Below are 25796 nucleotides of genomic sequence, written 5' to 3' on the forward strand. Positions count from 1 at the left end.
GTGATAAAGACCATTCTGACAGATTATTTAGTGTGAAAATATGGTTTAATTTATCTGGTTTATTTAAAGCTGTTATTTATCAGCCACTGACAGTACACAAAGGTTTTGCTGTAGCAAGCAGGTAATATCATTGTGGTTACTGTTGATGTGTCTATTATGCTTGGGGTCATAGCTCCAATTAGAGGTGGGTCTATGACACCATAGTTTTGAAGAGGTTGTGGTTTGGCTGATTGCGTAAGGAAGGCGTTTTGAGATTTACAGTTGGCAACCCATTGACTGGGGCTCCTAAAATGCCATTTCCATGTGGACTTGCTGAAGCTTTTATTATAAACTTTTAAATATTCCCAAAAAACATTCCCGTGGTGGACGAGACCTAATACACACAGATCTGTTTGTGTAACTGTGAGTGTGATTGTGCACCACTGCATCATTTTCACTGCATATAAATGTAAGGGCTGGACTTGTGGTGGCCCGTGCTCATCGCACATTGCATAATGTTTCTCGGGCCGGCCATCATGGACTGGTTTATGTCGTGACCATTCTCGGACCAAGTTGGGGAGTCCATGGGCTCCCTTTTTATTGAATGGACCAAGCCGTGACCTTTAAACTCGTAATGCTTGTTGCAATCCGGGTGCATGTAGGCCTTGTGCGAGTAGACGTTAGAGTCCATGAGGTTGATGGATTGATTGTTGCATAGAGAATCTGAGTGGGAAAGTTTTTGAGGGCTGAACTGGTTTGAGTCACCGTTGCCAACCAAGTCTTTGTCACACTTTGGCAGGTGTGCGGTGTTGCCCCCGCCATTGTTGACTGCATAGTTTGGGTAGTTGTTATTGCTGTATGTCGGGCTGATTTCTGCTTTTCCTCGTTGACAGGGTGAGTACTGTGCTTCATAATATTCTGCCTCTGATTTGAGTTGCAAGCCAGAGCTCGAGTCATACATCCCGTTTCCGTAGCGACGGTTGACGGCCCAGGTTTGCCCATACGCGTCACATCCGTTCTCAGAATCAGAGTCGTGCTCCACCTTGATGGGTTGCATTTCAGGCATCAGATGACCGTCGTAGCATTCTCCATAGTCGTTCTCGCACTTCACCAGGTCCACGCAGAAAAAATCAGGGTCTGTCAGAATCTGGGTGTTTCCATATAGCTTGGAGACGAACACCTCGCTCCCTCTGCCGTTGTGACAGCTCGGAGAATGCCGGTAAGGCTTCCCATACTGGCCAGTCCTATTCAAACGGTTTGAGGGGATGTAGCCAACGCCCTGAGACGCTTTGACAAGACCTGAGTGGTGCTTCGAAGGCCACCCGCCTGCCATGCCAGGCCCGACTCCTTTATGAACAGCCATAGAGGACTTGCAGTAGTTGAGGGGCTCCTCCTGGTTATAGTAGCCGTCAGGACGGTACTTGAGGTTGTCTTTGCAGAGAGGAGTCCAGGGAGTGTGGTGCCCTCGCTGTGAAGCACTCGGATGGGGACAAGAAAAAAGGGGATCTGTGATGTCACCCATTCCTTCAGTGATGGAGTGCCTCCTGAGGTGTTCTCCATGCTCACTGTGAGGAAGAGAGTAGAGATGGGAAGGAGAGGTATCAACATTTAGTCCCAAATAAGAGGAAACAAATCAATACAATCTCTATGTTCACTCAGTTTTTCCTTGGTTTCTCAACCAATTTCCTTACTGAAGGAAATTAAATTTTGCCAAAGTATTTCCTGTGTGTGCAAAGCTTGACAACTCTTATTTTGGAAAACAGAGTGCTCACTTGGCTCTCATTGAACTGTTACTTTTGCAACTGACAAAGCTCCATTTTATTCAAGTAGCAAATGGATCCATCCATTCTTTGGAGTAGACTCAGTAATGCCTTCTTCTAAAATAAAACTGGTCTACTCATATAAAAATTCCACTTTTTTGTGTTTTTTATAGTGAAAGACAAATGATTCAAAGCATAAATATTTTTTGGTTTGGTTCATTTTAATACACAAAGGAACAATTTCAACACTGACTCATCTTTTCTTGGATGTATCCCATCTGAAAACTGGGAACAGACTACATCCCTAGCCCAAAGATCAATGATGGTCCACATATTAAGTTTGTTGGCATTACAACCCAAAACATATTTCTTACAGAATGCAGAGGCTACTTTTTATATGCATGGTGTTGCAAATGTTTAGCATTGTTGTATGAAGATTGTAAGTTTCAGTCTCTACAGCTGCTTTTCTTGGAGTTTGCATGTTCTTAACCAAAGTCCTTAATCCTGTCTACTTTGGTCACGCCCAATGAAAATCCTAATGGGATAGTCCAGTCATGTTTGAAGTGATGTTCTGTTAAATAGTTATCAATAATAAGTACCTTATCAGCCGTGACTTCATTCATAGAGAGCTGAAAAAGTCAAAAATCGTCACCCTGGCTATGCTAATGGCTATCCAAACAAGTACCACTTATCACTTCCTGTTCTGCCTTGGAGGGAGCTAATGACGCTTTAAACACATGGGGATTTAACAAAGTTGAGATATTTTAGTAACTGGTCCCAGGTAATAACTTTAAGACTTGTTGTTAGCATGAAACGGCCTACACTTGGACTTGACTATCAGGTTGAATATTTGAGGGGTTTTATGAGTTCGTTGCCAAGAAAAAAACTCATCCCTGAAATAAATTCAAATTAAAGATTTCCACATCGGTATTTTTCTGCGCACACTCGTTTCTCTCACGCTTGCATTGCGATTTAGTCAAGGCAGGCAGTAGGTAAGTGTTAGTTTGTAATCTGTAGAGTTCTCAAAAACTCATTTTTTAAGACCCATAAATATTTGAGTTGTGGTTATTTTCACTTTTCATATGCCAACACTTTACCTCTACCATTGTACTTTTATGTAAAGGAAGTAACAAAATGCCAAAGTGTATCGTGTGCTTGTGTGTTTAAAAGCTTTTCATTTAATTATTACCCCTTTAAAACTGTTTTACACATGTAAATTCAAGTCAAGTCATTTAAGATCATCTTACCCATGATCCATTGGAGAAATAATCTCTCCTTTGTTTTTTCCTCGCATTAAAATATTTTTCACTTTCATGTCAGTGATGGAGGGCATTAGGACAGGTATAGCGATGCAGAAAAGAGCAAGCTGTGGGGGTACTGATGTCCCTGAGGAGGACTTCTTCTTCTGCCCTTGGAGGGACTTTAGTCGACCTTGGAACTGCATGGTCTGAAACAAAAAGACACCAATCATTTGAGTAGGTCTTAAATATTATCTTGAATTGAGTTGACTCCAAGAGGTATAGAGATTAAAATTAGAGGTTTTTTTTTAAATATTTTTATCTGGTTCTGACCACTCACCAAAAATCCAGAGGTGCTGTCCAAGAGACATCGAACTCTGGTGATAAAACATCTGTTGAGAAAGCAGGAGATCTCAGGAGAAACTTCTCCTGCCTCTGGTGAGTTAAACATGCTGCTCACCACAAAGTCCTCACCTGAAATATTACAAGAAATAAAATATGAATACTGGTATTTATACTAAGCAGTACTTGGCTTAGACTTCTTCATTCCCTTTGGGACATAAGACCATAGCTGAGCAGTACAACAAACTATAAAATGTAAAATCAAATTCAGTGGCAGCTTGGAGTGGTTTTAAAGAAAATCAAACCTTTTCTGAATATACTGTGCTTTAAAACACTTTCACCCTGTGGTTGTTTATTAAGTACGAATTAAAGTTTTACATTTGTTTCATGATTATAATTATAACTTATATATTTTTAGACTATGTTCCCCCACCATCTGTAGTTTTGGGGAGTTGAAGCCAGCAGGAACTGGTTTACAGGGTTGTATTTTTGAAACTAGAGTGCTCAGTAGAGATGTGGAGCTTTAAGCTCCACCCACTTCCCCATGCACAATCATGAAATAACGACTTACAGTTAAACTTATTAGAAAAATAAAGATTTGAACGTACAGGAGCAAGGTAAGAAGTTTGTGAATCCACAAGTCAACAGCTGACAAACTGTATAAGCTGTATTATTTTATTTTACTAACAGTGGGTTTACAGGGAGGGGGCGGGGCTTAAAACGTGTACTAGAACCAGCTGCCAGAGAAGCGTGGTCCAGTTCTGGGTTCACAACAGAGGTCTACCGTTAAACATTCTTTGGTGAAGCTACGCACCAGTTCCTGCAGTTGGCTGGTTCTCCTGTGGTCCAGACCCCCCCTGGTGTTGTGGAGGACACATGGCCCAGTGGAGCTGGCGTCTGAACTCCTGCCGGTCGTCTATGTGGATGTAGTCAAAGACGTTTTGGTGCATGACATCAGTCTGAGGGGAGAGGATTTTGTTTGGTTAATATAGATGAAATCGTTTTATTGAAATATGGGTTCGGTTTTGGACCCGACATGTTTGAATGTCCTAACGGGAATTTATCATGATTTTTACTTTTCAGTTGTGTTCAGGTTTATAATTCAGGAAAGTGATATTTATTTCCATGTCCAAATATAAGTAAATTAAAAAGCTGTTTAAAAAAAACAAACTCTGCAACTAATTAATGTCAATTTGACCAGAAGGACTTTAATTCTGTCCCACGTCAACATAAAATGATCTTCGTTTAAAAACTCTGGCATAAAAGACAGTGAGGTTTTTATTTCTGCAAAGTAAACTTGTTCAATAAACAATCCACAGCAGGTAAGATAGTAACTATTCATACGATTTTCGCAAAACCTCACTTCAAAATATCCAGAGTATTCCTTTAATACACCTGACACCAGTTGTCTGATATCCACAATTCCTCACAACTCCCAGGAAGGAGCTCTCATTACATACATGTACATTTCCATACAAGTACAAGTACATTTACACACACATTTCTTCAGACAGGCAGGCAGGAGGATTTGTCGGACAGCCTGAGGGCAGCTGCAGGACCAGCGAGGGCAGCTGTGTTTGTCAAACGTTGCGTGACACCGGCTCCTGAACACCAGTTCGGTCCAGTTGACCCTCCTCATACACACACACACACACACACTCCTCTCTTTTCCAGCAGCAGCTTTGCTTTCTGTCATTCCCTGACAGATTCCTCCCCGAAACCTTCATCCTCCTCCTCCCCTCCATAATTTCCACTCTGGAGGCACGCGAGGGTTTTTGATCGCCTGCCTCTGAAAACAGTCCGGTCCCAAACTCTTGGACCTGCGGTCAGGTTCCCAACAAACAGATCCACTCACTATTGTTTTAGCCTCTTGTGAAAAGCTAAAAAAAAAAAAAAAGAGGAACAATAATATTTTTACTGACTTTCAAAGACCAACTGCTTCGATGATTAATTGTTTTTTTGAAGCTTTCTCTCTTGTTTAACATTTGTGGAACCGTTTTGGTGCAGAATGTTTTTCTTAAAGATTTGGTAAAAGCGAAAGGTTTAGAAGGCAGGTGGGCCACACTGTTTTTGTTTCTCCCCAGAGGAACTTTTTGATGTTTAATTCAACCAAAGGGCCACAGACTGAATTAAAGCCACCTGCCATCCACACATCATCACATCGTCTGCATAAATACACAGAAATGCTTTTTCACGACATTTAGCTCACATCTGTTGGAGACTCTTTTTTTTTTTTTTGCTTGCCCTCGACAAAGGCAGATGCTTCTCCCTCCTTTCTCCTTTCTCCTTCCCTGCTTTGCTCTTTGTCCTGTGAACCTTTTTCAGAGCCTCTTTCTGCATATCTTCTGAATTGTAAACTATGGATCTGGTCAGCTGATCTCTCGGCGCAATGGATCAAATTTTCTCAACAAGAAGACAGGGCGAAGGAGAGCCCTCTTGCCTCGACGGAACACTAGCATTGTCAGTCGAGGACGCTGAAGATACAAAATTGGATTATGAAAACAGGATTTCTGCTTTTTGGGAGTTGGTGGTTACCAGGCTTATCAATAAATTTGGAAAACGCCAGCAGCTGTTCAGGCCATTGTTAAGTTGCCTGGCATGGAAGGAATATGCCGTGCGGTCAACACTCAGACTCAGACGCTGTGCGAGCGAATCTCGCTGGCGGGAAGGAATAGATCTTGGAGAAGCTGGAAGCTCAACTTGGTGTATGTAATCACAATTTGGCTGTTTGGAGTCTCCCTGAGTTGTACTAGCGAGACTGTCAAGGCAGACGGAAATTAACAGGGCTCCGCCTGACCTAAATCAAATGCTGATATCTGAATCTGGCTTCTCCCACGCTGGCCTTAGAAGGCTGACCATCAGTTTCTCCTGGATCTTATGGAAACAAGACACTCTGTTTCCCCCTCCCTACCCGCTCACAAGGACATGGACCTGTGTAAGAGCTCAACCGAGCTGGCTGATAAACACTACCTCTTATCAGGAATATGGCTAGGGGGTGCTCTGGACAGTGCTCACGGACTACTCCCCCTGAAATTCACGCCTTCACTGGCCTCCCTCATTGTCTCCCCCCAGTGCAGCAACCTAGGAGATGCAAAAGCGCCACATAGCTGGCTGCGTCGCTCCCTTGGCGGCCTGTACTGGGACTCACCCACTCCACACGCATATGTCTCTATGTTGCTTTTTTTATGTGCTGGGAGGAGGCTGCCTCAGTCACCCCATCTACCCAAGTCTGTGTCTGTTTGTCTGTGGTTCTTCGGATGGGCTGTACTGAAATGTAATTTCGTTGTGCTCCGTGCAATGACAATAAAGCTGATTCTGATGAAATTAGCATTCTTTGAAGGAATGCATGAGCTCACAGTATGCAGTGGGCATGACTCAGCCACTACCACACCAAATTTGAGCACAATATTTTTCAGTTCAATTAAATTCAGTTTATTTATACAGTGCCAAGTCACAACAGAAGTCATCTCAGGGCACTGAACAGAAACACCCATATACTGTACATGAAAAGTAAGTTAACACTATTTATCTGAGGAGCAGACTACTTTGAATTTTCAGGTCTCTCTTGTAAATGAGTCCTCGTGGCTCAATGGGACTAACCTGTTTAAATAAAGGTTGAATGAATTTAACTTCATCGCAGAACTCTCATCTTGAGCACCGGTCCTGTTAGACCTCAGTGCTGCATTTAATTCAGTTGATCATAATATTCTACTACAGAGGCTTAAATATGATATTGGGATTACAGGAATGGCTCTAAATTGGTTTAAATAATATTTATCTGATATATTCCAATTTGTAAATGTAAATATTGACTCTTCTCATACACAAAAGTTAGTCGTGGAGTTCCTCAGGGTTCAGTGCTTGGACCAATACTCTTTACCTTATATATGCTTCCATTAGGTAAAGTTATTAAACAGTATAGGATAAATTTTCATTGTTATGCTGATGATGCACAGTTCTATTTGTCCATGAAACCCAATGAATCCAATCAGTTACTTGGACTACAAGCATGTCTTAAAGATATAAAAACCTGGATGACCCTAAATTTTCTGCTTTATCAATTGTGATTGTTAATGTTGGTTTGCTGTGGCCGCAAATGATTCCTTTCTGAGAGTTTCATTCTAACTTTTCAAGTGGTTCATGAGATATTTTGCTAACAGACAAACGGGATGACCCAATAACATGCCTTTCATGGCAGCAGGGGATGTAAACGCAGCGTTTAGGAGCCTTTTGTTGTTGTTTTATGTTTGTTTTTTAAGACATCCATGATGTTTGTCCACCTAAAGAATATCAGTTGCAGAATTATAAACTGAAGTTGACTGAGCTCACCTGATGAAATCCCAGATAATCCACAATGGTGGTGGAGGCGTAGAAAACCATCCCATCACTGCTCACCACCAGGGCAAAGCCTGTCAGAGACTATACACACACAAAGAGATAAACAAATTGTTTAATCTTTTTTTTTTTTTTACCCAAACGTGCATCATTCTAAATAATTTTTCAAATGAGCGTCACACAGGACAGATGGTGAAACAAATGGCAAACATTATCATTTTTATTTTATGAAGCAACATGAAGACACGATGAATCAAATAAATATATCCTCCACTGTTTACGTTGATAAAATTCATGAAACTGCAAAGAATATAAACTGAAACAAAAATGAGACAAATGAGTTTGTGCTTTTAATTTTTTCTCACTCAATGGGATTTACCTGTATAAATAAAGGTTGATTGATATGATAGAATAAATTATAAAAGCTATTTACAAATTATCTGAACAGTACAAATTACATGCCGCCTTGTGTGATCTGTTAGTGCTCAGCGTATGAGTAGAGGATGACTCTCAGCTACTACCGCACAAAAGTTTCTCAACATCTGTATTAATTTGGATTTTTGTGCACAGTTGTAAACGTACATATAGTGATTACTTTCTAAGAGTTTAATCAAAATCTGCCTTCTGGTTCATGAGATATTTTGCTAACAGACAAATGCAGACACAAACAGGCAACTACATGATCGCCCTTTAATGGAAGTCAGAGACTGTTTATGTTTATGACAGATTAACATATTCTGAAAAAAACCTTAACACAAACTGTTTTTCTTTGAAAAGATAAGAAAATGGTAGGTAAAAATTATGTTCTGATACTTTTAAAGTGCCCCCATGCGTACCCTAAAAACACCCCCAAAAAGACCCTTTAGTTACCCTGTAATTACCATGAGTACCCTGTTATTGCTTTTTATGTAACCCCTAAGTAACGTTCAATACCTGTAATTATCCCTTAAGCATCCCCTTGAGTATATGTATGTACATCTGTAAGTACAATGTATGCACCTTCACAAGTATGTGAATTGTATGTACTTCCATAAGTACCCTTTATTTACCATGTAAGAACAGTGTAAGCACTTCCTAAGTACCCTGTATATACTCTGTCATAATCCTGCAAGTTCTCTCTAGTTATTTGTAATTACCAAGTCAATACACACATACTTACTCTGTAAATATATACCCCATTAAGTACCCTGGAAGTCCCTGTAAACAAAGTATTGTAAACAGGTGTAATTGCCCTTTTTGTACCCCTTAAGTACACTTTAAATACCTGCGTTTACCTCTGTAAATACCCTGTTACTCCTGTAAATAACCTTTATGTATACCACTACTCTGTATGTATGCTGAGAAGATCCTCGGTCATCCAGGACTTGGTAAATCCAAAAAAGGGTTTCAAAACAAAACAACTAAAGATGTTTGTACTGATAAAGCCTCCCGGATGGAAAAATAAATTTCAGCTACAGAATAGAGGTCCACTAGTTTTATTTTTCAACTTTTTTTATTTATTTACCCAGAAGGTACCCTGTATGTACCCTATAGGTATCCTTTAAGTACCCCATTTGTCATAATTTTACATTCTGCTATAAGACCATGTTGGATCTTTATTCCAAAACAAGGGGTACGTTGATATTTGTTTTTCAAATGTTTAATCACAGAATGCTGGAGCCGGTTTCTTTGACATAACTGACCTACAAGTGTCTGAAATATGATCAAGAAACTTTATGGGGGCACATCAGATTCACCTGCTCCCAGTAAAATGAGTCTGGTTGGTGTTTAAATGTATCCAGCTCGTGAAATGATATCAAATATGGGTTTGATTAGAGGTTTGATGATGGACGTTGTCTGATGGACTCTTATTTATCAGGACGCTTGGCTCGTTCTGTTGTTAATGAAAATTAATAAAACTGTAACGGAGACGACGGAGGAAAACCGCGGATGAAAGCAGGAGAGGAGGAAAGGAGCAGAAAATAGGGCGAGCTCTCGGCCGCATTGATGGAAACGATGCTTGACAAGTTCAACTGCTGGCACATGGCCCCCAGTAAAACCACCCCCCCCCCCATCTCACACACACACAGTCTTCAACAAGACCCCTGTAATACATTTTTACATTTCAGTATCCCATATTGTCCAATATTTGTGTGTACATATAAAAAAACTATATATATATATATATATATATATATATATATATATATACTTATTATATGTAAAAAAAAAAATATATATATATATACAAACAATTTTTTTGCAGGCTTTAACTTTAATTGGCTTTTCTAATGGAAATACTTGGAAAATTCATTACGGATGAATACATGTTCAGAAATACTCGTTATTTACGGTGGAACAGAGAAGCCCGTTTGCTATTTATTTATAGATGCAAAGCTGCCAAAAGCAACCGAGAAAATACAACTAAGCCTTATTTCATTTATTTAAAACTGGCAAATAAATCCAACTCGAGCAGGCCCGGTTGTAAAGAAGGAAAAGAAACCTCGTTCTAACATGGGCAGTGTGCCGTTTTTGTACATTTTCTCAACTTTTCTTTCGTTTCCTTGCATACCTGCAGCCTTTATGTAATGGAAACATCCACCTGCTCCGGTCCTGACCTCCTGTCAAAACCAGCCATGGCAGAGTAAAAGCTTTGAGATGCAAATCTTAACTGCTACTTTGCACGCACATGCTAAAATAAAATATACGTTTACTGAATTTGGGAGGAGGGGAGGTGAACAGGAGGGGTTGGGAAAGAAGCAGAGGAAGTGGGGGGCAGCCTGAAACCATCACCACCCCCTCACACTGCTCCACTCTATATTAGATTGGGTCAAAAATGGAGAAATGTTGGACTCTTGTTCTGTTTATAGAGTTCACTCAGGCTGAAATATTTAAAAAATCCTTGGATAAATTACCACAAATATTAAATAACGAGATATTTTAGGGCCTTTTAGAGTCTTGCCAGCAATTTTAACGAGTGAAATGTATAATAAAACAAAATTTGTCATTAAAACAAGTGAAACAGCTTGCCATGAGGACTGATCGGGTTATTCAAATCTAACCTCGAGTGATCAACAACGCAACGGATTCCTCCGAGTTGTTATTCATTAAAAAAAGACAAAACCTTAAAGTTGTGAGTGAAAAACCGTTTCCGCCTTGCTGCTTCTGCTGGGTCAGGAGCTGCTGATTAACTGCTCATCAGCAGTCAGACCGCCTCCAACCTGGAGCATACAGGTGCGCGTTAACACAACGCCAAGATGGAAAGACATCAGCAATGACCTTAGAGAAACAAATGTTAATCTGAGAAGGGTCAAAGGTCATTTCTAAACCAACTGACACTTGTTCTACTGAGAGTTAATTTAGATTTAAAAAAAACATTTAAGACAGCTGACAATCTTCTCAGGAGTGAATGTCACAACAAATTCACCCCAAAGGTCAGACCATGCAGTGCAGAGGAATTACCTCTGACTCAGACTCCAACCCTCAGCTAGCAGGTCAAAGGTCATGGCCTCTTCTCTTGAAAACAACAAAGCAGTACGACTTATGTTTGTAAAGTTTCATCTGAAGGAACCACAAGACTTCTGGGACAGAACCAGACCAGAGGACAGATGTTTACCCAGAATGCACCGCAGCAAACGGCTCCTCCCAGCTGTCAGCACAGTGGTGGAGGTCTGATGGTTTGGGCTCCTTCAGTCACTGAGTGGACCAGGAACTCCTCTGTTGACCAAAGGGTTCTGGATTCAAATGAGTCCATCTGTCCAACAGTTGAAGCTTGGACCAAACTGGGTCCAAAAGGACCATGATCCCAAACACAGAAGCTGATCTACAACAGAACGGGTCAGAAAGAACAGAACCAAGGTGCTGCAATGGTCCAAAACCTCAACCAGATAAATGCTGTGGGATCTTCAGGGAGCTGAGAAGAAACCTCACTGATGGAAAGAAGAGTGGGTCAAAAGTCCTCCACAGCCATGTGAGACAAACGGATAACCGCTGAGGGTTCTGCTGCTGACGGAGGTTCTACAAGCTGCTGGATCAGGGCTTGGGTTGGTCCGTCCATCTTTTACCCTCTTCTTCCATCTTGGGTCACGGGGGTTACCGGCCCAGTTTTTCCCTTTTTGTTTATTAAATAAATAGTAAATTAAACCTGTTGTGAGTTTTTAAACACCAAAAATTAAACGTAAATTGTTTTACAACCTGGTTACGACCAGAACATCAGAACTTTCCCACCACTGTAAAAGTGTTTTTTTCTCTTCGAAAAACATCAATAAAATGTTTATTAGTTCCTCAAAATCAACATAAATGAAGCCCCTTGTTATGAATCCGCTGCTGAAGCCTCAGAGTTCTCAGGTCCGGCGAGTGGAGACAACTTCCATTGATTAGTGTCGACATGCTGCGGTGTTCACGCTCTCTTCTGCCCACTTTCACACATGACCACATGCATTCAGTCAGAGCTTCGCTGACACGGAGCGGCCCCGCCGCCCCCGCCAGCTCCGACGCCACCGTCTCAGCCATATGTCACGCAACACCACAGCCCCACAAGGAAGCTCACACCTGGGGGCACCTCACTCCGACAAAAAAAACCCTCCCCACAGACTCGAAGGCAAACCGTTTTTATTGACGGTGCGACGCATGACGAGGGTGTGATGTGTGACGTACTTGTTGCCAGTAAAACTAACTCCGGGGGAAGTATTTGTGTACACATGGTACCTTCTGTTTTAGCCATTAGGAGCAGAGGTCACACACCCAGCACACACAGACGGGTCATGTGGTTTCTTACGTCCAGGAGGAGGCTGCTTTCGTTGATGGCGGCGCCCAGTGGAGAGCTCTCCTTCCTGGTTTCAGGGTTAGAGGATGCCGGGCTGGTGATGTGCTTCCTGGACGTCTTGTCTTGACTCGCTACGAAAAGAAAAAGGGGTAAATGGGTTGGCACATGGGGCTGCAGACAAACAATGGCACGTTTCTGTATGTAAATGGTTTTTATCAGTCTTATGCAAGCAGGAATAAAAAATAAGCAACTTTTATGCCACATTTTTAGTCACTAAGAGGTTCATTCATCAAAAGGAAAAACAAACACTCTTGTTTTCCTCAACCAGGTTTCTCACAGTCTCTGCTGTGACTGAGCTGGACCAGCCTTCAGACATATGGCAAACTCATTACCCATATCTATCCGATATTTGGACTTTATAAATACCAGGAGGTCTTATAGCACTGAAGGGTTTTACAGCTTTACAGGATTTCTTATGTGTGATAAAGCACATGGGACGGTCACGGAAAGTGAGGCAGAAACAGATGAAAAGATAGACCGACACGCTCAAGCTGCACAGGACCAGAGCAACATGTCGAAATGGCCCAAAAGTCCACGGTGCAACCACCACTGCGACGTCAGTTATGGTGAGGGACACCATCCCCATGTTTTCCATCAACAGGGAAGAAAAGATGGAGGACAATGATCCAGGTCACATTGCTGAAGGACACCCTACTGGTTTAAGGAGAACCAGGTCCTGGAGTGATCCAGTCAAAACCCAGACCTCAGTCTAACTGGTTTGATTTAAAGATTGTTGGACACAAGCAGCACCCATCCAACCTGAAGGAGCTGCAGCAGTCGTATGACAAATATTGGGACAGAAATACACAAACAGAAGTGCAGTAAAGGGTGCAGAGCGCTATGGGGTGCTGTTTATAAAGTTGCACAGTCAAAAATTAACAAATTATTGGGTGTTTTTAGCTTTTAATAAGAAAAAGTTTTTTTTTTTAAAGTCATATTTTCAACATGTTCATACATTTATAAATGTCATAGTTCCCAACTAAATATTTAATTTACAAGATAAATATTTAGTTTACAAACTAAATAAATAACTTGAAAGTTAAATATTTAGTTAGTAAACTAAATATTTAGGTATAAATTAAATATTTAGTTTACTAACTAAATATTTAATTTCTAAGCTAAACATTTAATTCCTAAACTAAATATTTAATTTGATAACTAAATATTTAGCTCGGACCTAAATATTTAACTAGCAAGTTAAATAGTTGAATATTTAGATCCAATGTAAATATTTAGTTAGCAAATTAAATATTTTGTTTAGGAATTAAATGTTTAGCTTGGAAATTAAATATTTAGTTAGTAAGCTAAATATTTAGGTGTAAATTAAATATTTAATTTATACAAAAAAAGTTTACTAACTAAATATTTAACTTGCAAGTTAAATATTTAGGTCCAAGGTAAATATTTAGTTAGCAAATTAAATATTTTGTTTAAGATTTAAACGTTTAGCTTAGAAATTAAATATTTAGTTAGTAAACTAAATATTTAAATGCAAATTAAATATTTAATTTACACCAAAATATATAGTTTACTAACTAAATATTTAACTTGCAAGTTAAGTATTTAGTTTGTAAACTAAATATTTATCTTGTAAATTAAATATTTAGTTGGGAATTATGAATTTTGTAAATGTATGAATAACATGGTGACTTTGAAAAAAAAAAAACTTGTTTTATTTATTATTAAAAGCTAAATAAACCAAAATATTGATGTTAATGTTTCACTGTGCAACTTTACAACCGGCACCCATAGAGTGCTTCAAAGTATTTACTTTTTTCTTTTTAACATCTAGGTTGCAGAAAAACAAAGCAAACTGTTGGGTTTGGGGGCACCATCATCTAGTTGTAAACATTACTGTGAACTGGTCAAGATTTGATCTGTTTCCTAATTTAGATACGTTTAAAGAGGGTTTGTCAGAGGTTTAGTGTAATGTGTTTATTAAAACTTATATTTCTGCACAGCAAACACCCACAGGTCTAACCCTACAGACTTCTGCTGTTTAATAAAGTATGATATGTATAAATGATCATCTTTTACTCCATGGTAGGCTGTTTTTCCACACCGCTAGAGTTGGTACACCTGCTCTTTGTGTGTGCGGCGTGCTGAAGGGTCCCACGTTCCCTGCTGACGCGTGCATTGCGTGTCGAAGTCATGTTTGCGTGTTCCTCCTATAGGCGTGTGCTGTCAGAGGCTCCAACAGATCAGCCCTTTGCTCAAAGATTAGTCACGCGGCACACATGTGCACACGCCGTAGCTTCGGCATGAGGAAAAATGGATGTGCATGTCTGGTTTCTGATGCCTCGCGCAACCCCCGCCCTGCCGAATAACCTCATTACAGCTTCAGATCCTCCACCTCTGACCTTCCACCGTGTCTCTTCGCTCCATCCCTACCCCCTTCCTCTTAGTTCCGCTTTGTCTCGACCTTTTCTCTGTTGAATTAAAGGTGATCATCAAACGTTTTGCTTGAAAATTGAAGAATTTCCCCTCTAATCAGTCGTGAACGTTCAGTTTAAAGCAATGGCTCCTAAACATTTCAGCTTCTGACTCGTAAAATGATGACAAAAGTGTGTGATGCCATCTATTGCTGGTTTAAATTAATGTTTTTATTAACCTTAATTTGACCAGGCAAATCCCATTGAGATCACAGATCTCTTCAGCAAGGGAGGCCTGGGCCCAAAGGCAGCCTAACATGCATGTTCTTGGTCTGTGGGAGGAAACCGGAGTACCTGGAGAAAACCCACGCAAGCACAAGAAGAACATGCAAACTCCACAAAGAAAGACCCCAGGTCCAACTGGGGATTGAACCCAGGACCTTCTTGTTGTGAGGCAACAGTGCTAACCACTGAGCCATCGTGCTGCCATATAAATATAAATACATATGCTAATACTTTTAAATAAAGTTATAATAACAAGACAGTCTTAACTTTCAATATATCATATTTACCATCAATTTATAACTACTATTTTTCTTCTTTGTAGGTGAAATATATAATAAACAATCATTTTTAATGTAAGTTGATATCTACGGATCATCTAAGGACCACTTCATGGTGTTGGGTGGATCCCGACCCCAAACTTTAGGACTAACAGTTGAGGTTTTAAGGGTACTGATGCATCAGCATTGAAGAACTATTATTGCCTGATAAAAATAAAAAAATAAATAAAAAAAACATCAAAATGCAACTAATTTATAACAAAATTTGTTGCACAAATTTTTTGAACATGCTCAAAACATCTAAGAAACATGATTGGGGGGAATCTTTGTCTCATGCAGAGGAGTTCAAGTATCTGGGCATCTTATTCCTGAGTGATGGAGCAGAAGATGGATCAATGAATCGGGGCTTCATTGTCGGTAATGAGAGTGTTGCCTCGGTTGTTTGTGGTGAAGAAAGAGTTTAGTTGAAAGGCAAAGCTCTGGATTTACTGGTCTGTCTATGTTCATGTTTGGATCATTGGTACGTCCCACTGGGAAGAGACCTCGGGGCAGACCCAGAACTCCCTAAAAGAATTATAGGTCCTCTCTGGTCTGGGAACACCTTGAGATCTTCCAGGAGGAGCTGGAGAGTGTCACTTATCCCGACTACAGATAAATGGTAGAAGATGACAATATGTTCAAAACTCAACCAACAAGACTGTAAGCCTACGCACCTCAGAAGAGGAGATTGAGAACTTTCCGGACTGTTCTGAGACATTTTGGAGATTCTCTCGTGAATTGTTTTCGTCAACAAGTCACAGCAGCTCAATGTCACAAAGTCATCCACAGTAAACTTGAGCTGTTCAAACATTTTTATTCCCACAAACTTTCCACTTCTTCTACAATTCTACATCACACAGATATCTTTGTCTTCTTTCACCCGTGTGTCTCTCACTGCTATAGGACTTTTGGTTTTCTCTCAGATCCCCTCAAAGAGCAACGTATACCAAACTCCCATTTTCTCCTGTTTTACTTGTCATATCTCCAACATAAAGCACTACACATACATAAAACTCGACATGAACATCAGAACCCGCTGCCTCTTTCAATATTTTTTTATTGCACAGTGACTGAGGCTTATTTTCTTGTCTGTTTCTTTCTGCCTGCTCTGTAAGGAGAGCTGTGTTAGACACAAGTGTGTAGTGACCCTAGTGAGTAGCTGGCAGCAGCTTTATGATACATTTAAATTTTGGTTCTCTTTACTCTTCTGCAGTTTCTACATCAAAATGTCAGCATTTTCCAGCTTCTATTACTACAAAATAAAAGCCCTAAAACAACGTTCTCTAGAAATGTTCTAATTTCACGCACTTGATAGTCATTAAATTAAATAATCAGCCTGAAACACCCATCAGAGCACCAACCGGTAGTGTCTAAGTATTTTGTCGTCACCTTCTGTTCAATCACCACCACATCATCCAACCAGTGGAAACCTTTGCAGAAAGGGAAGTGAGTCTAATAACCGTCCTTATTTCCCTCCTTCATCGCCTCGTATATTTTTGTTTTCCCCACTTCTGGCAGCTTTTGGAGAGGATGCAGCGTCAGGAAAGACAAACATACGAGATGATTAATTATATCGGTCCGGGCACTTCCTCTGCCAACAATACAGGCTTTTATTCGCGTCGTAGGGTTTTGCTTTTCTTTGCCACGATTCTCTCGGTCTCTGGTCGAAAAAGGAAAACAGAGTAGGTAATGGTGAGGCGTTTATGTGCTCCGAGTGAGGACAGGGTGTTGGGTAAAAAGTGACAAGTAGCAGGATGTAGACACTGCCAAAAGGGAGAGGCTGAAAGTCTCTAATTCCTTTCTTTCCATCGAACGTACAAAACATTAAGACCACAACTTGTTGGCTTTCATTTTGACTTCATTTGACCAAAAAAAAACTGGATAGTTGTGCTTTATAATTGTCTCTTTTAGGAAACCTTATTAAAACAAATTACTGACAGCTGACAGCTAAGCACACAGTGAGTTATTAGCCACTGAATGGGGGAGGGGGGTGAGTATGGTTGGGGAGCTAACTGATACGCAGTGTTGTGTGGTTGTTTCTGCCTGTTTTTAACATCCCCTCCTCGAAAGCCACTTCCTCCTATAAATAAACCAAGGAGCTGAATAAGACAACATAGAGCAGAAAAAAAGGTGCTGAGATGGTTTTGTTGTGGTGACATTAAGACAAAACAAAGAAAATAAGAAAAAAGCTAAAAGCACTCCTCAAGTTGCACCTGAACCTCAGGCTTTTTGCCTCTGTCAACGAGCTCCTGGATGATATTTGACTGCTCGTCTACTTGGCTCTATCGGTAGAGTTTGTGGCCCCGACCCGGCTTTTAATCAGAGTCCGCCAGTTTTCAATCAAAGTGGATTTCAAAAACCTAATGTTAGCCCAATTTATTAAACCAGAAACCAGTTCTGATGGGTTTGGGATCATTGGAACACCCAGCTGGGTCCAAGTTTCAACCGTCCAACTGTGGGTTTGAGGTGAAGGCCTGACAGTTGGTACACTGTTCTCAGATCTGAAAGCCTCGTCTTGACTTCTCTAGACATCCTTCTAGTCATCGTGTCGAAACAGCTCAGTCTTTGTCCCGTCGGACCACCATCCTTCTCTCCAGAAGACATTTGGTTGGTCCATCAAGCTTCTGAAGGAGCAGTGGTTCTTATTTGGGACACTTTAGTCCATGTTGATTTCGGGGACTGTAGTGTTCCAGCAGTTTTTTGAGCCTGGGTGCTTTCTAGATGGTTCCAAAACATAAAATAATAATAATAAAGTGTATGTATTGTCATCATTGTATGTTCCTATACAATGGCGACATTGGCTCTCTGTATTTAACTCATCCACCAGTGGGTGGAGCAGTGGGCAGCTATTGGAAGCGCCTGGGGTGCAACTGGGGATGGGGTGTCCTGCTCAGAGACACCACGATATGTGCAATGAACGGGGATCAAACCCTGGACCTTCGGCTCCCGAGTCAGCTGCCCTACCCCTACACCATCTCGGCCCCATCTAAACCAGTTTCCTTCCATTCGAGGGGGACGTTTGGGTCTTCTTCCAGACCATGGCAAAGCGGTGACTCATCTGAACAACTTGCACTTTGAACTGACGGAGCTTCCCAACTTCTATATATTTATATTTCTCCTTGTTGGATCTTCGGTGAGTTCCTTTGACCTTCCTACTTCAAAGAGATGTTTTCCCACCCGTCAGAGTAAATGGTAAACTTTCAAACACCACGTTGTGTTTCAGCAGCTAAAATGTAAATGCAAAACTAAAAATATATAAAAAATATGTACTTGATGGTGTAACAAGTCCGCTGTATGGTTTGACAGACATATAATGTGGGTTGACTTTGCTAAAATGAGACAATAAACACAATTAAAAATGCTTCAAACAGCAGCATTCAAGGGAAAATAGAGCAAAGCTAGAGGAACACGTCTCGACGGGACACTGGCAAAAAGAAACTACAAGTTGCAGTCAACCATGATCAAACAAATAAAGGTAATAGAGCTTGGCTTTAAGTTGAGACAAATTACAACTTTCAGCAACACATTCAGTCGATTTAGGTTTTAAACCTGAGAAAATTAACAACAAATTCAAAATTTATTTAAAAAAATCATTGTATATTCAACCATTCCATCCTCGAAAGGAACGGTTAAAAAAACAACAACTATAAGGACATTAATGCCCACAGCGAGTGTAAACTTAAGTACTTTGTAGTTACAACGTACTTGCATAATAATTAAGTAAAAGCTGTTGATTCAACAAGTGTTTTTTCTTGTTTTCTGGAAGGGGGTGCCATCTTTTGGCAGCTGCTCCTTAGTTCTGTGTGCAGCTCGTAAAAGAAATGCTTCAGAGCCGAACGTCCCCCCCCTCCCCCCCATGAGGCTCGCGTGAGTGCAGAGAAAACTGTGCGTTGAGGTTTGGTTGGCGTTCTGCCACCTCCTTTGCTTAGCCCCGCCCCCTTTCGCTCAGCACTCTTCTTCTCTCTGCCGGCACAGGAAATACACACACACACATAAATACACACAGAGAGCAAGAGAGAGAGAGAGAGGAGCTGGCTGATCAAGGGCCGGTTGTCACGCGAGCGAGCCGTCTGTCAATCTGCCCCCCCCCCCCTTCCTCCTGACAGGCTGCTGGCAGACGGCCAAGGCCTTGCGTGCAAGCCGGCGAGCCACATTAACCCATAAAGAATTTCATAATAGCAACAGCTGTTAAATAATTATGACTGCTGGCAGGCGCTCAACGCCGCTCCGCGAGAAGAGAGAAAAAAGGTTCAGAAGCTAATATTTCATTACGCCGCAGATCAAATGTCCGGACGTCCAAATCCCACCTGCGTCGCTTTAGATTTGTCTTGCTTTACAAAGAAGAAAGAGGTTTCCATCATTGTTTTCTTTGCTCTGCTGCAACGCTTCAATCCTCAATCAGCCTACATACCAGCATTAAAGATGACTTCGCTAATCTTTCCCATATTGTTACGTTTTGGTTTCCCTCGTGACGCGATTACACGTCCAGGGATGAAAAGGGTTACAGAAGATTCCCCTTTTGTCTGTTGGCAAAACAGCATCCACTTTCCGTCGCAGGAATTACAAATGTTCATCTTCCCCAAGGAGATTATGTTTGTGTGAGCGTTTAAGCTCTGATTCCTCAACAGAGCAGAAACCGAAGCCTTTGTTGTGATGAGATGTTGAAGAAGAGAAGTGATATTATGACAAAGCAAATGGGATGACGCAGAGCAAACGTCCAGACGTAGACGCGATTGTTTCCACTTCTCTGTACTGATTGACAGGCCGATGAACGAGTCCCCGTGTTGAACATGAGTAATGAGTCTGCACACTCGAGGCCTTGGGCAAAACTAACCCGTACGGCAGCCTGTGCTACTGTATGTGGCTTTCCTCCATAAAAACCGGCGCCGCGCAGTCTTCACAAACACACCGAGGGCATCGTCATCGGTGAATTCAAAGGTCAACACGTCGATTCTGTAAATAGAAAGCACGACGAGGTGTGGCCCGTGTGTTTTCTGTGAGTGCGATGTGCGTGTTTCTGATCGAACCAGTGCATGAGCCAAATCTAAGAGGACGCAACTGCTGGAGAAAATGTGCAACTTTACTCTTAGAATCACAGTAAACTGGTGCCCACAACATGTTTGCATACGTACGTAGTTACTGCAAGTAAATTATTGTAAAATATTCACGCAGATGACATACAAAACTGCTTGGGAGTGTTTAGTACCTTTTATTTTATGGGTCAAATGTAGAAATGTTTAGGGACCATTGGTCCATAAAGTCCTAAAACTTTGTCTTTTCAAACCCGAACTGGTCCTCACACAGACAATTAAAACTAACACATAAAAAGGTCATTTAGAAAAAAAGGACAATTTTCTAAACATATAAACAAATCTATTAGATTTAATCCGTGTTGCGTAGATCAACAAACATAGAAACAGGAACATGTGTACCCAGTGTGTCTCCGAATACAAAAATGTGTCAGTACACGGGTGTTAGGTGGTTAATGGGTGCAGGGTTGAGGGAGATCAAGTGATGCTATGAGGATACTCGTAATTTATGCATGAAAACCATTATCCTGTCAGTCAGCGGGCACTGACCGAGGTGTTATATATCCACTGTGTATCCGCTGTGTGTACACAGGGAACTTTGTTTTATGAAATTACTTGTTACTCTCAACTTACATGGTATGCACCAAATGCTTAGTGAGTAAGTACTGTGCACATGCTTACAGCAACAACCCATAGTTGCCAGAGCTGTGATATAAAGTGACTTGTTCACCTTTTTTTACAAGTTATGTGCCTGGTAGTTATCAGGTAAGTGCTTGGAAACTACCAGGTAAGTACTCAATGTACCAGGTATGTACCCAGTAGATACCAGGTATGATCCTAGTAAGTACCTGGTATACACCCAATAAGTGTAAGTAAGTATGAGAAGATTGTGTACCATTTATGTACCTGGTATGTATCCAGTAAGTAGATGGCTTGTACAAAGTAAGTACCAGGTATGTAACCATTAAGTACTTAATATATGTGACAATAAACACCAAGTATATACCTAATAAGTACCAAATGCAAGTAAGTATCAGGTGCATACCTAGAAGGTACACGGAGCATATCAAATAAATACCAGGTTCATACCCAGTAAGTACCAGGTGCATACCCAGTAAGTACCAGGTTCATACCCAGTAAGTACCAGGTGCATACCTAGAAGGTACACAGAGCATATCAAGTAAGTACCAGGTGCATACCCAGATAGTAACAGGTGCATAACAAGTAAGTACCAGGTGCATACCCAGATAGTACCAGGTGCATACCCAGATAGTACCAGGTGCATACCAAGTAAGTATCAGGTGCATACCCAGATGGTACCAGGTGCATACCAAGTAAGTACCAAGTGCATACCAAGTACGTATCAGGTGTATACCCAGATAGTACCAGGTACATACCGAGTAAGTACCAGGTTCCAACCCTGTAAGAACCAGGTTTTTGTTTGTGTTGCTTCCAAACTGGTACTGGTACTGGTATCTCTCAAACACATTGGCTTTGTCTCCTGCTCACAGCTTCTGAAAGTGAAAATATTTTTGTTTCCATTCATTTTAATTCAATTCAAGACAACAAAAACAACTTCATAACCAGAATGACTCATGTTTTCCCTCAAGCCTTCAAGGAGGATTTCAGCAGTAAACATGGATCTGAATCAGATTTTAGACTTTTCCTTCAACGTGTTCATTAAAATTTAACGGCACTTTCTGTCAACTTTACTTGATTTTGCTTTGTGGTAAAAGAATATGTACATGTTTACAATAGTTATGGATGTAAAGTTGTTGATTATTTCCAGAAGGTTTCATTCAAAATCACTGGTTCTTGAGATATTTTGCTAACGGAAGCATGAGCAATCAGACAATTCATATCGGTGTCATCACACTTAAACTATTATGTTCAATAAATGTTGTCTCTAAACTTGTAAGAGTTGATTGATTTTATATAATATTTCCACATCTGCCAACAGTTTTGCCTGTTGTTCTGTTTAAGACACAATTTGCCTCTAATAAGCTTAAAAATCTGTGATTTCCTGAAACAAATTTGAACATGCCACTATAACCAAACAGGACGTTGGAGCGGAGTAAAAATAGAAACAGAAAACCAGTTGTGGTGAAAATAAAACACGCTGCCAGAAAAAGTCATTGAACTCTGCTCGCCTTTGTGTTGGGAGAGTTGCAGCAGAGATAAGGTGCAAATTAAAACAGATACAATGTTTTAGTTCTCACTCAAGTCCAAACACAACAAAAAGTTTTTTTTATAATTTGAATGAGTGTACGTTTGCACAGACCAACCCCGTGTTTCTTTTTTCTCTGTTTGCGTGCAAAGCCTGATGATGATCCCATCACCATGTGGTTAAAATGACACAGCTTCTCACGAAAGCCAAGTGGCGAGTGTGTGCGTGAGTGTGTGAATGTGTGTGCAATTTGGGGAAATGGAGGGATTGTCTGGGACAGCTCTGCAGAAAATATGAGGGAGCAGCAGGGTCAGAATGACCCAAACCGTCCTGTCGCTGCAGCTCACACACAAACGCCGACCTGTGGCTTCCATCACGCCTTTATTTCAAGATCTCAGCCTAAAAATCAACAGATTTTCCTACAAAAAAAGCACAGAAGTGTGTTTAAAGGGTGAGTCCTGGTGTTCTGGAGTGAGGTTCTCTGTATGGGTTCTTGACTCAGCTTTGTTGGATTTATCTACCTGGATTATTGAGCATCGGGACGCTCTTTGGAAAGATTACTGTATTTTCTGGTGTATAAGTCGCTCCAGTCTATAAGTTTTTAAGAAAGCATCATGAAGAGGAAAAACATATATAAGTCGCATTTATTATGCATCACCGCTGACCCATCACATTTATTATGCGTTTCTTTAATGGTCAAAACAGCTTCATTTTGCCTGGGCAGCACGGCGCCATCCATCCATCGCAGCCCGAGCCGCTAGCTCTCCAGCGTTCCTCCACCTGCACCAGCTGAGTGAAGCGAGCGTGCACGGGAGGACTCGCTGTTGCAGTTCTTAGAAATTTAAAGCGTCAGTCAAAATATTGCATTATGAATATGGAAAAAAAAAAAAACGTATATAAATCACTTTGGTGTATAAGTTGCAGGACTGACAAATCTATGCAAAAAAAACTGAGTTATTTGTTAGAAAATACGGTAACATCTTACCTGTTTGCTCTTAGTTTGGAGGGACAGGTTGATTCTGGCAGGCCTGATGAGCTAACAGCTAGTCTGAGCTGGGTCTAGACCATTTCAGCCCATTGTAGTTATAAACCTTCACATCCTAGTAATTTTTTTGTTATTTTTGAATGTAAATATCAGAAGCAGTAACCAGACATAGCACTTCCTGTGCAGCCTGGAGACTCATTTCGTACAAGTATAATAATATTTGTGCCAGAATATCCATATACCGCAAAGCTGGCAGCTATGTAAAAGTTTAAACGCTAGTGTTTGCAAAGAAAAGTTAGAAACTGGGGCTTGGAGAGGATGAGCTCAGATCGTCCTAAGCTAATGCTAACACTTTCAAAGCGAGTCCTTTCATGCAAAAGTCTTTTTTTTACCCGGTACATCCCTGTCAGTTCATTTTACTTGGTTATTTCAGTAAAATATACTATGAAACTCACAACAACCACAAGAATGTATGCAAATGAACGTGAAATACAAAATGATTAACAATACAACGATTTATAAAACAGCGTTTGCAGTTTTAAAAAATGCCATCTGTTAAGAATGGCAGTGATTCACTTTGGTTTCAGACTAGCCGTTAGCTCATCAGTTCTGTCTCCAAACAAAGCGCTACCTACAACAGGTAAGATATTTTCATTGCAAACTATAAAATCAAACATCATGAAAGCTTATCCTAAATAAAACGACACAGAAAGTAAAGTAATTTGTGTTCTGTAGATCGATTTTAAGTTCATAGCTTTGCACCTTCATTGTTTATAACTTTTTCACAAATCCCCCATTTTAAAATGTCAGAACTATCCCTTTAAGTAGGAAAAGGCGAGTGAGCATGGTGGTAAGGATTAATAATTAATAACCATGACGGTAATAAAAAATGCTAATGCTAATCTTTGTTTTTGCTTGTGTTATAAAACCAAAATAAAATCTGTGATCCTGAAGAATAATTTGACTTGTTGAGGTTTATTTTAAATAAGATGGTTTTAAATTTAATCAGACATGGAGCATTTCAAAACTAAAACATCTGATCCCAGGGAGAAAAAACTCTAAACGTTGACTAACATGAGGCCTTAATGTGCGGCACGCTCCTCGAACGAACCCTTTAATTATCGCCTCCACACTAATGAACCACCATTTACGCTCGGTGTCAGGAAACCACCGCTTTGCCCCAGCAGCTTATAAAGCTCCGGCTGGGCCGCACCGCTGGACCGGCGCCCGAGTCTTTACAACCTTTTCTGGATCCTTCACGCTGAAACATTCCTCACCAAGCTTTCCTGGAAGGCATGCACAGCACCTGCAAGTTATGCTTAGAATATGTGTTGGGGATGACTCTACCACCAAACTTTAGCTCAACATCTGTAAAACTGACGGAGTTATACCTATTTACATGTTGGCTAATATTGATTAGCTGTGGCAGCCATCTTTAGTCAGGTTGACTCCAAACATTTATCTTTTGTAGTTGCTTATCCATTGATTGATTCCTGATAGTTTCATTAAAATCTATCCTGTGGTTCCTGAGATATTTTGCTAACAGACAGACTGCATTGACTGCAAATGGTTCCTAGAAAATTTTAGACCAGAGATGACAATATCTGGATGTGTCTCCACTGGATGGGTCTGGAAGAAGACCCAGTCTGTCCACAGATGGAAGGGAACTAGTTTGGAAGCACCACGGCTGAAGAAACTTCTGGAACACCAGAGTCCCTGAACACATTGAAACCACCGTGAGGCCGAGAGGACCAAGAAAGAAGCTCCAAAACGTTCAAGCTGGACTAAAACCTGCAGCTGTCCTCATGAACAGGACAAATGTCTTCTGAAGACAAGTTTGGTCAGAAGAGCTTCGTATTCTGATGACCCAAACTGGTGTTTGGACCAGACGACAAGAAGGACGTTTGGAGGAGTGGTGAGGCTTTCAGTCCTAAAACACTGCATCAGCTGTGGAGCATGGTGATGGTGGCATCATGCTGAGGGGCAAAGAGGAAGGAACCATCAAGGAGGAGCTCTAACTTCCAAATCAACAGATGGACAGATGAACCTTGGACCAAATGTGTCTGATGATACCAATCACACATCAAAACCGGTTTCTGATTGGATGAAACTCCAGAACTGGCTTCTCACTGGAAGAAACTCCAGAACTGGTTTCTGATTGGATGAAACTCCAGAACTGGCT

General features: G+C 40.8%; 1 protein-coding gene across 1 annotated transcript in view; it reads right to left on the minus strand.

Moving 5' to 3' along the window:
- Positions 1-433: 433 nt before the first annotated feature.
- Positions 434-25796, minus strand: part of LOC119426231 — a 67419-nt gene continuing 42056 nt past the window's right edge. The window contains exons 3-8 of the mRNA XM_037693777.1: positions 12411-12529; positions 7649-7738; positions 4134-4278; positions 3318-3451; positions 2987-3186; positions 434-1544 (exon numbers count right to left, since the gene is read on the minus strand). Coding sequence (XP_037549705.1) covers positions 434-1544; positions 2987-3186; positions 3318-3451; positions 4134-4278; positions 7649-7738; positions 12411-12529 — 1799 coding nt within the window. The remainder of the gene's footprint in view (positions 1545-2986; positions 3187-3317; positions 3452-4133; positions 4279-7648; positions 7739-12410; positions 12530-25796) is intronic.

The sequence above is a fragment of the Nematolebias whitei genome, chromosome 20 (genome assembly GCF_014905685.2).
Source record: "Nematolebias whitei isolate Nwh7 chromosome 20, NemWhi1, whole genome shotgun sequence".
NCBI lineage: Eukaryota > Metazoa > Chordata > Actinopteri > Cyprinodontiformes > Rivulidae > Nematolebias > Nematolebias whitei.